The 15,997-nt window shown below is 45.7% G+C and overlaps 1 protein-coding gene across 7 annotated transcripts in view; it reads right to left on the bottom strand.

The window, feature by feature from the left end:
- The window catches only part of MRAS (muscle RAS oncogene homolog), a 67,596-nt gene that overhangs the window by 27,478 nt on the left and 24,121 nt on the right, over window positions 1-15,997 (bottom strand). For 4 of the 7 annotated variants that reach the window (XM_020913404.2, XM_020913402.2, XM_020913398.2 and 1 more), the window contains one exon: window positions 11,832-12,042. The exons of 2 other annotated variants lie outside the window; for them this stretch is intronic. In XM_020913404.2, coding sequence (XP_020769063.1) covers window positions 11,832-12,024 — 193 coding nt within the window. In that variant the 5' untranslated portion in view covers window positions 12,025-12,042. Of the gene's footprint in view, window positions 1-1,289; window positions 1,341-11,831; window positions 12,043-15,997 lie in introns of those variants that run through there. One more of the 7 variants, XM_070466684.1, reaches the window with a different exon arrangement.

Here is a 15,997-nt window from a genome sequence, read left to right on the forward strand (position 1 = left end):
GACCATGCCTGTCCTCTGCTCAAAACCTCCCATGGTTTATATCCCTTCTAGGATATGGAAGTCACTGCCCCCAGCTATCTCCCTGATCTCTCCTCTTAGCCTCTCGCTCACCTCCTCTGCACCCTGGCCTCCTAGCTATTCCCCCAAAACATCCCTGCCTTTGCCCCTGATTCTCTATCCAAGATCCTTTCCCCCCAGCTTTTTCCTTAAGGTCTTTGTTCCAATATCATCTCTTCAGGAAGGCCTTTCCTGCTCTGTGTGGATGAGGTAGCAACTTCTTCCTCTCTGTTTATTTCTTCTACCTTGCCTCACTCTCCATCACAGCATTCATACCATTTGACACATTACATATTTGTTTACACTCTGTTTCCCCCATTCTACCAGAAACTTCATGAGACCAGGGACTTGACCTTGCCAACTGTTGCAACCAAAGAGCTCCAAAGAGAGCCAGGCACACAGCAGGTACCCAGCATTGTTCATAGAATGAATTAGTGAACACTCTCACCTACATACATCTCAGGGACTGATCCACACATCACTGAAGGGGAGCGGTGGCAGGTCCAAGTCAGGGGCACAAGCCTCACTCTGGACCTCCCCAGATATAGGCAGACAGGTCAGCGATTCCTCATTTGCATGTGTGATGGGACCTATTCTTTTTCCTTCTTTCACCTGGTTGGATGATGCATTTTATTGCTTGCTTCTTTTTGTTTAAACTGGAGTATGATTGCTTTACAATGTGTCAGTTCCTGCTATACAGTGAAGTAGATCAGCTACTTCCCTCTCTCCCTCCGGAGCCTCCCTCCCACCCCACCCCCATTTCACCCCTCTAGGTCAACACAGAGCACAGAGCTGAGCCTACGCTTCCCTGGTGGCTCAAAGAGTAACGAATCTGCCTACAATGCAGGAGACTCGAGTTCGATCCCTAAATTGGGAAGATCCCCTGGAGAAAGGAATGGCAACCCACTCCAGTATTCTTGCCTGGAGAATCGCCATGGGCACAGGAGCCTGGTGAGCTATAGTCCATGTGGTCTCACAAAGAGCTGGACACAACTGAGTAATTAACACTTTCACATTTCTTTTTTCCCCAGGGTATACATGTGTCAATGCTACTCTCTCAGTTTGTCCCACCCTCCTCTTCCCCAACAGGACCTATTCTTGAAAACATCAGGCCACCCTCTTCAAATGTCACATTAGAACAATTTTAACAATGAAAGCATCTCGAGGCTTACTCTGTGCTGTGCTTCACAAGATGTCACATTCCCTCACTCACTCAACAAACAATGAAGTACCTGATAGGCGCTGCTGGGCTTCCCTGGTAGCTCAGCTGGTGAAGAATCTGCCTGCAATGTAGGAGACTCTGGTTCAATTCCCAGCTCGGGAAGTTCCCCTGGAGAAGGGATAGGCTACCCACTCCAGTATTCTTGGGCTTCCCCAGTGGCTCAGATGATAAAAATTCCACCTGAAATGGTGAAGACCTGCATTCGATCCCTGGGTTGGGAAGATCCCCTGGAGGAGGGCATGGCAACACACTCCAATATTCTTGCCTGGAGAATCATATGGACAGAGGAGCTTGGCGGGCTACAGTCTGTCCACAGGGTCACAAAGTGTCGGACACGACAGGGTGACTAAGCACAGCACAGCACAAAAGGTGCTGCTGGCAGCAGACACACAGTGGTGGGCAAAATCTTTCCTCCAGGAGTTACAGTCTGTAATGTTTCATTTACTCTTGGCAACAACTATGAGGCTCTATAGCTCGGACAGAGACTCCACCAACAAGGGCATGTGGTCTTGGTCCAGAGGGTGTTTGTGCCCAAGGGAAAGAGGAGCCCCCAGTCACTGGACCTGGGGCTTGGTGATAACAGGCTGACAGTGGCTCCACTGGGGCCTGGAGCCAGGAGCATCACCCAACCCAAGGGCAACAGGAGAAATCTCAAAGTGGGCTGGAGCGTGCAACCCAGAACGAGTCACATGACTTCTAACAGTGATCAACAAAAAGTTCTGAAATCAGGGCAAAAGCCAAAATTAACTGCAGGAGACTACGGCCTGACTGTGAGTAAAAGGAAACCACTCCCCTTGGGGTTTGGGTTGCTGACAAGCCAGGGACTGACCCCACACTGCACTCAGACCTTCATCACTCAGCCCTGCCAAGCAGACTCTAGGTCACTGGCCAATGGCCGGTCCCTCAGCTCCCAGGCTGGCCAGTAGGGCTAAGGTGAGCACAGAGCAAGATATAGTCGGCTTTGGGGTCAGAGGGAATGGGGCACTGATTAGCTGTGTGACTTGGGACTTATTCTTTCACTTCTCTGAGTCTTAGTTCCCGCCCCTGCTGAGGCCTGACCAATCACGAGGGCTGCTGGACAGGTGTGGGAGCAGGAGGCCTGGGTTCCCAGGAGAAGTGCTCTTGGAGTGCAGGTGGCGGCAGCAGCAGTTATCCAGTGGTACCAAAGGATTTTACCACCCTACCCACTGGTACAGTAGTACTGGTGCATACTGGCTAAAGAGCTTTTGTGCTCACTGGTAAAGTGGAGACACTAATCTCCACGTAGCAGAATTGCTACAAGTATGAAACAAAGCAATCCCCGCGAAGCGCTCAGCACAGGGTCTGGCTAGGAAGTGCCAGTGCTACTCTACCTGTGGGGAAAGCGGTGAAATGTGGGGTTGGCCAAAACGTTCACTCGGGTTTTTCCATACGATGTTAAGGAAAAACCCAAACAAACTTTTTGGCCAACCCAATACTTTTAGTGCCATTGGAAAACTGTCACCCCGGTTGCCACCCTGTGTTCCCAAGAGCCCTCCCCTTGGGAACTCTGACTTCCTGCCCTCCTATCTGTCCAGCAGTAGCTGCTAACAGTGCTGAGGGCAGAAGGAGTGACAGTGACCTGGCCTCAGTGGAAGGAAGGACTTTCTACCAGCAGGCACTGCCCCCAGCACCTTGGAGATCAGTGAGCTCCATGTTACTGGGAGCATTCAAGCAGTGATAGCTGATGGAGGCAAGATAAAGGGTCAGGCAGAGGTCTGCAGGGCTGAATTGCATAATCTCAGGGCTGTGGCCTTACTCCCTCAGAAAGGAGAAGAAGGAGGGGAATTCCTCCCCCATCACTGCCCACAGGGAAAGGGGGGGACAGGGCAGGAGTGGAGGAAGGACAGCCAGCTTTGCCTGAACCGCCTCTTAGTGGGGGCCACAGAGAAGAGCCTGCTCTGCAGTTGACCTAAGGACTGCTGAGCATAGAGCCCACCATGCAAAGCCCCCGGCTCAGAATAAACTCTCAGTAAGTGTTCTTGTCCTCTCACTGCCCTACCCACGCCCTCCTCCCCAACCTCCCCAGAAAGAATGTGCATTCGAGTGTTCGGGGAAAGGCCAGATCCAGGCCCCTCCGTGAAGACAACAGCACTTGTGTCTGTGGTTTGGGCAGAAGCCAGGGTGGAAACGTCCCAGCTTCTGAGGGTGCAGGAGGGGAGCTGATGCTTTCGCTCTTGGCAGAGACTGAGAGAGTGACTGCAAATTGGGGGCCCAAGAGCCCCCAGGTGGGAAGGGGAGTCCAGAGACCACTGTCCTCTGTTGAGGGGAGACAGATTCCAGCTTCCAGAGACTGGTGGGGCCAAGGGCGGGGCTGGTGGCCCTGTGGGTGGCAAAGCAAAGACTGTGAGTGGGCAGAGGATTTGGTCAACATCCTCCCCTGCAGGCCTGAGGCTTGGGGCAGAGGAGGAGGCAGGCTGACAGGATGGGACATGCTGGGCAGAGTGAGGAGGCCCTGGGCCTGGCTCTGCCTCCAGTGAGTTCTGACCTTGGCAAGTCACTTCTCTGTCTGCACCGCACTTTTCTTGGATATAAAGTAAAGGGGCTGATACCACACAGCTCAGGAGCCTTCCAGCTCCAAGCTAACAAGAAAAAGAGGCAGGCAAGAACTCCACAACAAAGCGAGGGAGAGCATGGACTGGAGCAGATATCTGTAGACTCACATTCACGGCAGCAATAGTCACAAGGGCCAGAAGGCGGAAACAATGCAAATGTCCACGCTGGATGCATGGCTCAGCACAATGCAGGTAGATGTATACAGAAGATTACTCGGTGTTAGAAAGGAAGGGAATTCTGACGCATGGTATAACATAGCTGAACCACTGTGGCAAGTGAAATAAGCCAGTCACCAAGAGACAATATTGTATGAATGTGCTCATATGCAGTACCCAGAGTACAGAAAGGAAAATGGGGGTTACCAAGAGCTAGGAATGGGGAATAGGAGTTGTTGTAACAGGTCTTCAGCTGGAAGAAATGAAAATGTTCTGAAGATAGATGGTAGTGATGCTGTGAACAGTATGAATGTACTTAATGTCACAGAGCTGTCCACTGAAATATGATGAAGATTGTCTGTCTTATATCTATTTTACCACATACACACACAAACCCCACAAAACTCCAGGACTCTGCCTCAGGCTTGGGTCTCTCTGACTGCGGTGTGGAGAGTCACACAGCTCCAAGTCACAGACCCCCAAAGAGGGGGGCCATAGACCTGGGAGACGGGGAGGAGAGGCAGTCCCACAGCAAGCGGTGGGCCCAGTAACGAGGGGAGGTGCTCCCAGAGTTGGGCCCTTAACAGCGGAAGGTGAGACAAAGGTCCCCAACCCTTGTAGGAAAGAACACAGAGCAGGCTTGCTCCAAAGTTGGGGGCCCCCTGCAGACACTGGGGAACATGACTGCTGGCCCCTGTGGTCGTCCATCTCCTGTCTTTTAGATTCTGGGAGGACTTGGGCAATGAGACTCCTTGAAAGAAAACAAGAAATAGGGAGTTCCCCAGGGGGTCCAGTGGTTAGGACTCTTCGCCTCTACTGTAGGGGACCCAGGTTCAGTTTCCAGTCAGGGAACCAAGACCCCACATGCTCTGTGGAGAGGCCACACACACACACACACACACACACAAAGAAAGAAATATGGAAAATAAGAAATAAGTTTGTTTGTAAGGAGGTAGGGAGCCTGTGAGACTATTCAGTGTGGAAACCACAGAGAAGGCCCCTTGAGCATCGTGAGCATCTCTGCTCTGAGGTTCAGATCAGAACGGGGGCCCTGGCCCTCTGGAGACCTTGGGTCAAGGAGCTGCAAGGGCAGGTGCAGGTGTCTGTCGACCTTGATAATCCAGGCCACAGCCCGTGCTCTCGGGATTTCAACTCTATTTCCAGAGGCGCAGGGGCCAGCTGTGTGAGGTTTGGGAGGTTTTCCCACCCAGCCAGATTGACAGAGAACAGAGACAAAGGGAAGTCGAGACTGTTGCTGGCTGTGTGACTCTCTCTGCGCTTTATTTTTATAACAACAGTAGCTACCACAATTATGTCCGTAAGGACGAAAAGTATGTGGCACGGACCTTGCACACGGTAATCGCCCGCAGAATCATTACTCTCTCCTCTTCATCATCAATATCAAGCTGCCATGTGTTTCCTCCTTCTGAATTTGGAAGAGGAGAAACCCCAGAGTTCGGGGCACGTGGCAGGCATCCCAGGCTCAGCACCTCCCCAGGATGCTCTGGCCTCCAGGGAAGCAAGATGTCAGGGAAAGTCCCATCCATCCCAGGGCTGCAAACCACTGAGAAGAGTTCAGTCCCAGCAGGGGTCAGAATTATGCCCAAGCCTAAACATAACCAGCGTTTGATGAAAGTTCCCCAGATAGGGGACATCCTTTTAAATGTTAGACTAATTAGAACTAGTTGTAATGTTTTAATCCTTTCTTTTCTTAATAAGACCTGATTGAGTGGAGAACTATGCTAATCTGGGAATCTAGTATCTACTCCTGAGGCAGGCCTGGGTGGTGTGTGCTCAGTCACTCACTCATGTCCAACTCTTTGCGACCCCATGAACTAGAGCCTACCAGGCTCCTCTGTCCATGAGATTCTCCAGGCAAGAATACTTGACTGGGTTTTACCATTTCCTCCTCCAGGGATCCTTTCTAACCCAAGGATCAAACCCATGTCTCCTGCATCTCCTGGATTGGCAGGTGGATTCTTTACCACTGAACCACCTGGGAAGCCCTATAAGCCTGGGTGGGCAATGCCCTAAATCAGGTCTGATTCTGGGGTCCGGATCAGAGGTGCAGCCCCTAGGGGAGCCCAGGAGCTTCAGAACACAAGCTCTGCAGATTCGCACTTACAAAGTAATGCCGTGGCCATGCTTCCCCCTCCCTGGCTCTGCTGCTATAAATGTTATCCCAAAACCTTCCTAAAGTCACTCTTAAGGAAAAAAAATTTTTTTAAGAAACAACTTTGAGTAGTCTAATACCCAAAGTTAGTTTCTAAAAAGTTAGAGAGAGACTTTCCTGGTGGTACAGTGGATAGGAATCTGCCTGCCAATGCAGGGGACATGGGTTTACTTCCTGGCCTGAGAAGACCCCACATGCCTCAAGGCAACTAAACCCATGCACCACAGCTATTTAGCCTGTGCTCCAGGGCCTGCGAGCTGCAACTACTGAAGTCTGCACATCCTAGAGCCCGTGCTCCGCAACAAGAGAAGCCACTACAATGAGAAGCCCATGCACCACAATGAAGAGCCACCCCCTCTCACCGCAAGTAGAGAAAACCCCGCAAGCAGCAACAAAGACCCAGCCCAACACCACCACCACAGTTAATGGATTTTTAAAACGCTAGAGAAGATAATATGTCTCTGAAGAGAAATAATATTTATTGAGCTCCATCGACATACCAGGCATGATGTTACTCTCTTACAGGCATTACGCAATGTTTTTCAGAACATTTTCTGTAGAAATAGACCAAGAATGATGTGCTAAAAACGGTCCCTTGGGAAACCCTAAGGGCAATATATTCTCCTAATATACTTCTAACATGTTTGTATATTGAAGGTTCTTTCAAACCATGTAGTATCGAAACTGTTTATATTTCTTTAACTCAGTATATTCCAAAGTGTGGTATATATTCAAATGGGTGATGCATGAGATGATTTTAGAAAGTGTGTAAATGTAAGTTTCAAACTTTACTGGTTACACATATTTATTTTGATGTCAGTTAGCAAATGTATATCACTAGCACATCAAACCTGTGATTGCACATATATTGTTCAGGACTCATTCATTTATCTCAGAGACATTCACTGTGGACCTACTCAATGCTCTAGATGCTGAGGATATAGCAGTAAGTAAAGTCCCTGCTCTCATAAATTAATATTTTAGTGGGGAGCAACAAAAACTCAAAGAAACAAATAAATAAATTGAACATTTATAAACACAAGTTCAACAGCAAAAGGTAGAATAAAGAAAAAGAGCTGGGCAGGGGGGCAGGGGGACAGAAGTGACAGGGGTGGAGTGGATACGAGTGTAGGGAAAACCTCTCAGACAGAGGGACGCTTGAACAGAGATCTAAATGAAGGAGACTGTAATTCTGCAGGAAGAACGTGCTCAGCAGAAAGAATAGCAAACACAAATCCCCAAGGTGGTAATGCACCTGGTACCTGAAGAAACTGTTCCAAGCTCCAGGACTACAGACAAGCTCTGAAGGATGCTTTTTAAAATTAATTAAATTCATATTCCACAATATTTGCCCTTTTAAAGTATACAAGTCAGTGCTTTTTAGTACATACACAAAGTTGTTCTATTTTTTTAAAGTGATGATTTGTTTTGGTTCTGGTCAAGATGGAATATGGGCGACCCGATTTACCTTCTTACCTGAAATAACCAAAAAACAGACAAAATATATGAAACTGGATTTCAAGACATCAGACAACAGGCAACAAAGGACAGTGACTCCTGGGGGGTGGGATAAAAAAGAGGGCACCTGTGAGTGCCCAGCTCACTGCCCTGAGCACTGCCAGGCTGCAGTGCTGAGAGGGGAAGCCCAGGGATAAAGAACATCATTTTATAATATAAAAGGGTCAGTTCATCAAGCGAATGTACTCATCCTAAGCACGAAGCAGTTAATAACAGAGCATCAAAATACATGCAGCAAGAACTGATCAAAGTAAAAGGGAAAAAAATAGACAAACCCACAATTAAAGTCTGAAATTCAACACCCCTCTCTCAATAATTGAGGGGACAAGTAGAGAGACGATCAATAAGGATACAGAAAACCCAGGAAACACTACTTACAAACTTGATACAGTTGACATTTACGGAACACCACACCCAACAACCGCAGGATACACATTCTTCTCATGTGCATGTGGAACATTTACCAAGATAGACCATATCCTGAGTCATAAAACAAGCCTCAATAAGCTTTAAAGAATTCAAATAATATACCGTACATTCTCTGACACAGTGAAACTAAAATAGAAATCAATGACAGAAAGATCTTTGGAAAATTCCTAAATAGTTGAAACTAAATAATATACTTCTAAATAACTTATGGGTCAAAGAAGATATCAAAATGGAAATTAAATGGTATTTTTAACCTAATGAAAATGAAAACATATTAAAATTTGTGGGACACAGCTAAATGAGTAGTAGTTAGGGGAAATTTATAACACAAAAATGAATATTTTATTAAGCAAGAAATGTTCAAATCAGTGATATCAGCTTCTACTTTAAGAAGTTAGAAACAGTATAGAAACTTAAACCCAAAGTAGTCAGGCAAAAGGAAATAAAAAACATAAGAGTGGAAAGCAATAAAACCATATAGGAAAAATCAATTGACTCAAAAACTGGTTCTTTGTGAAAACCAATGATACTGATAAATCTCTAGTCAGCCTGATTAGGAAAAAAGACAAAACACAAATTACCTATATCAGAAATGAGAGAGGCAACAGCACTATGGATTATACAGAATATAAAAGGATAATAAGAGAATATTATGAACAACTCGATGTCAATAAAATTGATAAGCTTGATGAATTGATCAAGTTTTTAAAAGACACAAACTACAAAAATTCACTGGAGAAGAAACAGATAACCTGAATAGCCCTGTATCTATTTTAAAAATTGAATTTGTAGTTTAAAACCTCCCATGAAGAAAACTCCAAGCTCAGATGTTTTCATAGGTGGATAATACTAAACATTTAAGGAAAAAATAATACCAATATTGTTCAAAGTCTTCCAGAAAATTGAAAAAGAGAGCGTACTTCTGAGATCATTCTAAAAACCAGCATTACTCAAACATTACAAGAAAACTACAAACCAATATCTCTCAAGAAAATAGATGCAATAATTCAAAAAAAAAAAAGTGAGGTTTATCTACAATACAATGCTGTTTTAACATTAGAAAAATTAATCAATGTAATTTACTGTATCACAGACTAAAAAGAAGAACCCCATATAATTATCTCAATAGACACAGAAAAAGCATGTGACATGTGCAAATGAACAAATCTAACATGTACTCCTGATAAAAACTCTCATCAAACTAGGAATACAAAGGAGCATCCTCAATTCAATAAAGGATATCTGTAAAAACTCTACAGCCAACATCATACTTAGTGCTGAAAGACTATAGGCTTTCTCCTTAAGATCAGAAACAAGACAACATTAATTCAATGAAATAAGGCAAGAAAAAGAAATAGAAGCTATCCAGATTGGAAAGGAAGAGGTAAAACTATCCTTTTTCACAGACATGGTCATCTCTGCAGAAAATCCAATAGAATCTCCAAAAATCCACTAGCACTAATAAGTAATTAGCAAGGCTGTAGGTTACAATATATAAAATTCTATTGTATCTCTATATACTAGCAACAAACACTAAAAACTGAAATAAAAACTAGTGTCATTTATAATACAAAGGTAGGTATAAATCTGACAAAATATGTAAAAGACCTATGCACTCCAAACTACAAAATAACTGATGAGAGAATTAAGGAAGACTTAAATAAATGGAGAGAGACACTGTCTTCATAGATTGGAAGGCTCAGCATTGTTAGGATGTCAGTTCTCCTCAAACTGGTCCATAGTGGCTCAGACTGTAAAGCATCTGCCTACAATGTGGGAGACCCGGGTTCAATCCCTGGGTCGGGAAGATCCCCTGGAGAAGGAAATGGCAACTCACTCCAGTATTCTTGCCTGGAAAATCCCATGGATGGAGGAGCCTGGTGGGCTACAGACCATGGGGTCACAAAGAGTCGGATACAACTGAACGATTTCACTTCCACTGTCTTCATAGATTGGAAGGCTCAGCATTGTTAGGATGTCAGTTCTCCTCAAACTGATCCATAAATTCAACATAAGCTCAATCAAAATCCAGAATTTTAGAATTTAACTGATTCCAAAATTCATACAGAAATGAGAGAAACTAGGCTATCCAAAACAGCTTGAAAAAGTATATGAAGTTGGAGATTTAACCATACCTGATTCTAAGACTTATTATAAAGCTACAGTTAACAAGATGGTATGCTACTGGTGTTAAGACAGACAATAGATCAAACAAATAGAATACACAGACAATCAATTTTCATCAAAGGTACAAAAAAGACAATTCATTGGGGAAAGGACAATCTTTTCAACAAATAGTGCTTGGACAAGTAAGTGTATGTCCACATACCCAAAGATTAACTTTGTCCCATATCACACCACATACAAAAACTAATTCAGATCACAGACCTAAAGGTAATACCTAAAACCATTAAATTTCTAGAAGAAAACATAGGAGAAAACCTTTGTGACCTTGCGTTAGGAAAAGATATCTCAGACACAACACCAGAAGCACAATCCATAGAACAAACTGATAAACTGAACTTCATCAAAATTAAAAACTCTTGTCTTTGAAAGACACTGTTAAGAGAACAAAAAACAAACCAAAGACTAGAAAAATATTTGCAATTCACATATCTGATAAAGGACTTGTATCCTGGTGGTTTTCAAAGACTCGCCTCATAGCATAACACTCTATGATTAATGGCTCTTTGTTTCAAGAGTCAAAACAGTACAAAGTAAGGATCAGTAAGAATCTAGAACAGTGGTTCTCTAATTTCACCACCACCAGTGAAGTGAAGTCACTCAGTCGTGTCAGACTCTTTGCGACCCCGTGGACTGTAGCCTACCAGGCTCCTCTATCCATGGGATTTTCCAGGCAAGAGTACTGGAGTGGGTTGCCACTTCCTTCTCCAGGGGATCTTCCTGACCCAGGGATCGAACCCAGGTCTCCCGCATTGCAGGTAGACGCTTTACCGTCTGAGCCAGTAGGGCTTGTTAAAACATAGATTGCTGGGCCCCAACCTCAGAATTTCTGAATCAGTAGGGACTGAGGGTTTTCATTTCTGCTAAGTTTCCTGCTGGTGAACTGCTACTCCAGACCAACATAGACTAAACTAGAAACACAATGTCAAATGCAAGCTTTCCCAGCCTGTCCTAGGGGCAGTTACCAAATAAACTATGCTTATTAAGAAAAAAGTTGATTTCCTACTTTTTAATTAGTTAGTGCTCAGTTGTGTCCAACTCTTTGCAGCCCCATGTACTGTAGCCTTCCAGGCTCCTCTGCCCATGGGATTTTCCAGGCAAGAATACCAGAGTGGGTTGCCATTTCCTACTTCAGGGACCTTCCTGACCCAGAGATCGAACCCGGGTCTATTGCATCTCCTGCATTGGCAGATGGATTCTTTACCACTAGCGCCACCTGGAAACTTCTTAATCAGCTAGAGATATCTGTAAATGTTAATCAGAGCTTCTGATCAGAGAGAAATAACAACCATGACATCACTGAGTCAGCATGATTCTAAGCCTTGCCTCTTTGTTGAATACACATTTTGGTTTCTACAAAGCTGTTCAGAATTTACCCTGGAAAACACGCACAGCCTTACACCAACCATCCCATAATGGCAACATGGATGAAACCAGCACACCGAGATAAAAAACTGTCAACTTTCCCTAAACCTGTATTAATGCCCCACCCCCATGCAGGGCTGTCATCAAGTCTCACCGTCCAAGATGGCCCATTGATTGTCAATCTCTGTATGTTTCAGGTAAGAGTCTTCAATGGTGGGGTCGTAGTCAGGCACAAAGATCTTCTGGAAAAACTGGATGGTGAGGGCACTCTTGCCCACACCCCCATCTCCCACCACCACCAGCTTGTACGTGGGGAGGTTGTCGCTGGGGACTGCACTCGTTGCCATGTTGCTGGTTGGTCAGACCTGGGGAGGCAAGACATGTGGAATGAGGCAGGGGGCTTCTTCCTCTTTGACTTAGGGGAAAATATTCACAGGGTTTCCTTTTTTTCTTCTTTTGAAAATGAAGACCTGCAAAAGAAAAGTACCAACCCTGATCCCTCACCCGGAGACTGTAACTGTTAAAATGACTTATTCAATCATTTACTGGAAACCAACTATGTGCCAGGCCTGGCCTTGGGGACATAATACTAGTAGATGCCATGGAGTCTTGAACCAGCCAAAGGCCGTGTCAAACAAGCTATACCACCACTGAATTCTGCACTATATTCCTGTACAGCTAAACACATGGGCATTGGTCTGGGCAGGGAGGGCATAGAGGTTCACCTTTCACATCGAGTCTGGTCATTGGATTGAAGTGCTGAGAAGGATGGGAGGTTCTCTGAGCTCAGTGGAAAGAGGAGCACAAGAGCTTAGCACATCTGCACTCAGAGTCCTAAGTCCCTTCTGACTCTCAGAATTCGGTGATCCTGGTTCCAGTCTCTGGCCAACTTGCCTTTGATCATGCAGAAAGTCATGTGAGAATGTCATGACATCTGGTCAACCCGTCTTTTAGTTGGGGAGGAAGAGGAGGAGGATCAGAGACAAGTTTTATGTTGATGGTGTTGAGTCCAGAGAAGGCAGTGGTTGTTAACCAGGGGCAAAATGCAATGCCTAGAGATGTATTTAGATGCCAAAACCAAGTGAGTGCTACCAGCGTCCCATCAGCAGAGGTGAGGGATGCTGCTAAACATCCTATAATGCCCAGGGAATTCCCCCTTCCAGCACACAATTATCCATCCTAAAATGTCCAGAGTGTCAAGGCGACTCGGCAGGGGCTGGAAACATGGGACCAAGATTCCAAAAGACAATTGAGCCTGAATAGCTCAGGACTGGCTGTGCAGAGGAGACGGCAGAGACATGAAGAGTGGTCTTTGGAATCTGTATCACAAAGTGACAAGGAGGAGAGCATGGAGCATGGAAGGAGTACTCAGAAAAACGGAGGGAAGCTAGGACCTGTCACAGCAAAGGGAGCCCAGAGTTTCCAGAAGGAGGAGGGTGACAGCACCAAGGCTAAACACTGGTGGGGGAAACAGGAGGAGAGTCATCTAAGGAAGAATTTGAGGGTGTTGCCAGAGACCTAAGCTGCTCACTGCAGATGCTGCTGGAGGGAAGCACAAACTACCTGGGGTGAGCCATCCCCGGGTAGCTTCAGGGCTGGTAGAAGGGTGGGGGGTGGCATGCCAGGAGACAATGAACTGCTGTCCTGTTTGCATCTCTGCTGCTTGGGAATGCCACCAATTGAGCCACAGTTTCCTTATCTAATAGAGTAAAGGGCTGAGTTTTCACAGTTGTTCTTAGCTCCAAGAGTCCTCCATTCTAGATTTCAACAGAAAGGGTGTTGGACACAAATGTGGATTACGAGGCCACCCTGATTTGCATGGGGCTATAGGCGATTGTGCAGTTACTGAAGCTTGATGTAGACATTTAGGATTTCCTGCAGTGGTGGGGAAGTAGGCATTTTTATACATTGCGTATGAGAATATAAATCTGTCCAAACTGGGCTGAGAGTACACTTGCATAGATATGTCAAAATTTAAAATGGACATAACCTCTTGTAAAGCTATACCACATGTGAGAATGTAGTCCAAGGAGGTAATCAGACAAGTGTAGTACAAAGATGTTAAGAACAGGGGTAAAAATGGAAATAAATACTGGGTAGATGGGGAAGAGTTAAGGAAAAGTTTATCCATACAATGAAATACTAGATAGTCATTAAAAAAGAATGCTATTGACTAGCCTAGGGAAGGTTTACAATATATATTTCAAAAAACAGGCTGCAAAACAGTAAGTACATATGACTACATTTCCACGAAGTTACCTACTTATGAATCTACATGTCAGGTGTGCTTCCAGGCACAGTCAGAGGATTGGCACATAGCTGTCTCTAAGGCAGATTTGGGGGCACTTTTTCAATTTTCTACAATAAGCATGTATTCTATTTGTGTATTAGAAAAGCCGGACAATATTATGAATGTTCAGGCCACCTGGAAATGTGCAGTTCCCTCTCCTTTTGAGTGGGAATTTAAGCTCCCCTGGTGCAGGATAAAAGGACCAGGTGCCAGCTAAGCCCCAGCATCTGGCTCTCTCATCCCCACAACAGGTAAGGATAATGGTGAGGATAAGCTGTGGTTTCAACACACTGAGCTTTCCCACATGACAAAGCTGGTGGTCCCATGGGGCCAGAGGGGTGTTGAGGGAGACAGAAATGGGGCGGACGGTGGGGGAGGGTATAGGCCACTCTCTGTCTTCTCTGCCTCTCCTTAACCGCTGACCTAGTCTGAGGAGGGAGGTGACACTTGGGCCAGAGTGAATGTGTCTGCCTGTGAGAGGCTGTTTTTAAAGCTCCCTTCCGAGGAGATACAAACTACTATGCATAAAATAAATATGCTCCCAGGATATAATGTATAGCATAGGGAATACAGTCAATATTTCACAATAACTTTAAATGGAATATAATTGATAAAAATTTTGAATTACTATTTTGTACACTTACAACTAATATAATATAAATCAACTATACCTCAATTAAATAAAGTAAAATAGATAAAATTGAAAGCTATCTTTCCTTCTCGCTGGCAGCAACGTGAATAAAAAATACTACGCGGGTGGAAAGGTATCAGGAAGAAAAATAGTTTCTCTTGATTTTCTTCTCAAAAAACAAGAAATACATCATAGATATGATAGAGGACATGAATCCAACCTTCGAGGCAGCGCTCAAACCACCCACAGCAGAATCACCTGGGGACCTGACAAAACTGCCCTCTGCCTGCAAACAAGGTAGCTGGCAGGAAACAGACGAGGGCCAGTTTCCTTTCACAGTGCCCCACGCTCAGGGGTTAAGCCCAAGAGATCACAGGGTGGGGGTCAACTCAGAGTTCCCTCCAAACTCAGACTCAATGCAACAGGGTTAGAAAGCATGGTTAACACAAACACTGGACTGGTCCCTCATAGGGGAAAACCCTTCAGTGCTTCCCACAGCAGATGGGGATTCACTGGACATTTATGGCTGACCTCTCACACTGCTCTCTCCCAAGCAACTGTGTTTTCCAGTGTACCCTGAGGTCATGCGGTGCCCTTTGCCCACCCCACCCCCACTGGGGCCCTGGGGAAAGAGCTCAGGCCCAGGTATCGCCTCCCATGGGCGGTGCCCCCTTCGACCCATGCCCCACAGCTCCTGGTGCAGAGACCCCCACTACTTGCAGAGGACTTGAAGTCCTCTACACTAACTGCACGTAACAGGGGAGGGCTGCATCTCATTCCTCCATCACCTGGCCTGGCACAGCATCAGCAAGGACAGATGTTAGCTAGAGGTACCAGAGCCCATCAATGGCTTTTTTTTTTTTTTTTTTTTTTTGGCTGCACCAGGTCTTAGTTGTAGCATGTGGGATCTTAGGGCCCTGACCAGGGATCAAACCCAGGTCCCCTGAATTGGGAGCAAGGAGTCTTAGCCACTGGACCACGAGGGAAGTCTGAACAACCATTAGACGACCCACCACATAGCGCCAGCCTCTCCACACAGAGGGCTCGGAGACAGCTCACTCAGGCACAGGTTGGGACTGTCTCCCTCCCTCCCCAAGCATGACTGGTCACACAGATAAGACCCTCCTGGTCCCAAGTGTGAGCCTAGGAGAAAAAGAAGGTTTGCAAGGGTGGGACTGGAGTCCAGAAAACTCCCCAGTCTGTAAGGGCTCTTGGGCAGAACCTTCCCTGAAATAATCCCTGACTCAAAGGATGTCTTTGTAAACAGGGAAGGCAGTCAAAATGCCAAGGGGCGTGCACCACCCTCCTACAAAGTCGGCTGATCTCACGTGGTGTGGAGAAAGATTTTTGAAAGTCACCACAGGGTAAAAGGTTGGTTGGTAGTTAAGTAGCAAACTGT

This window comes from Odocoileus virginianus, chromosome 4 (genome assembly GCF_023699985.2).
Source record: "Odocoileus virginianus isolate 20LAN1187 ecotype Illinois chromosome 4, Ovbor_1.2, whole genome shotgun sequence".
Lineage (NCBI taxonomy): Eukaryota > Metazoa > Chordata > Mammalia > Artiodactyla > Cervidae > Odocoileus > Odocoileus virginianus.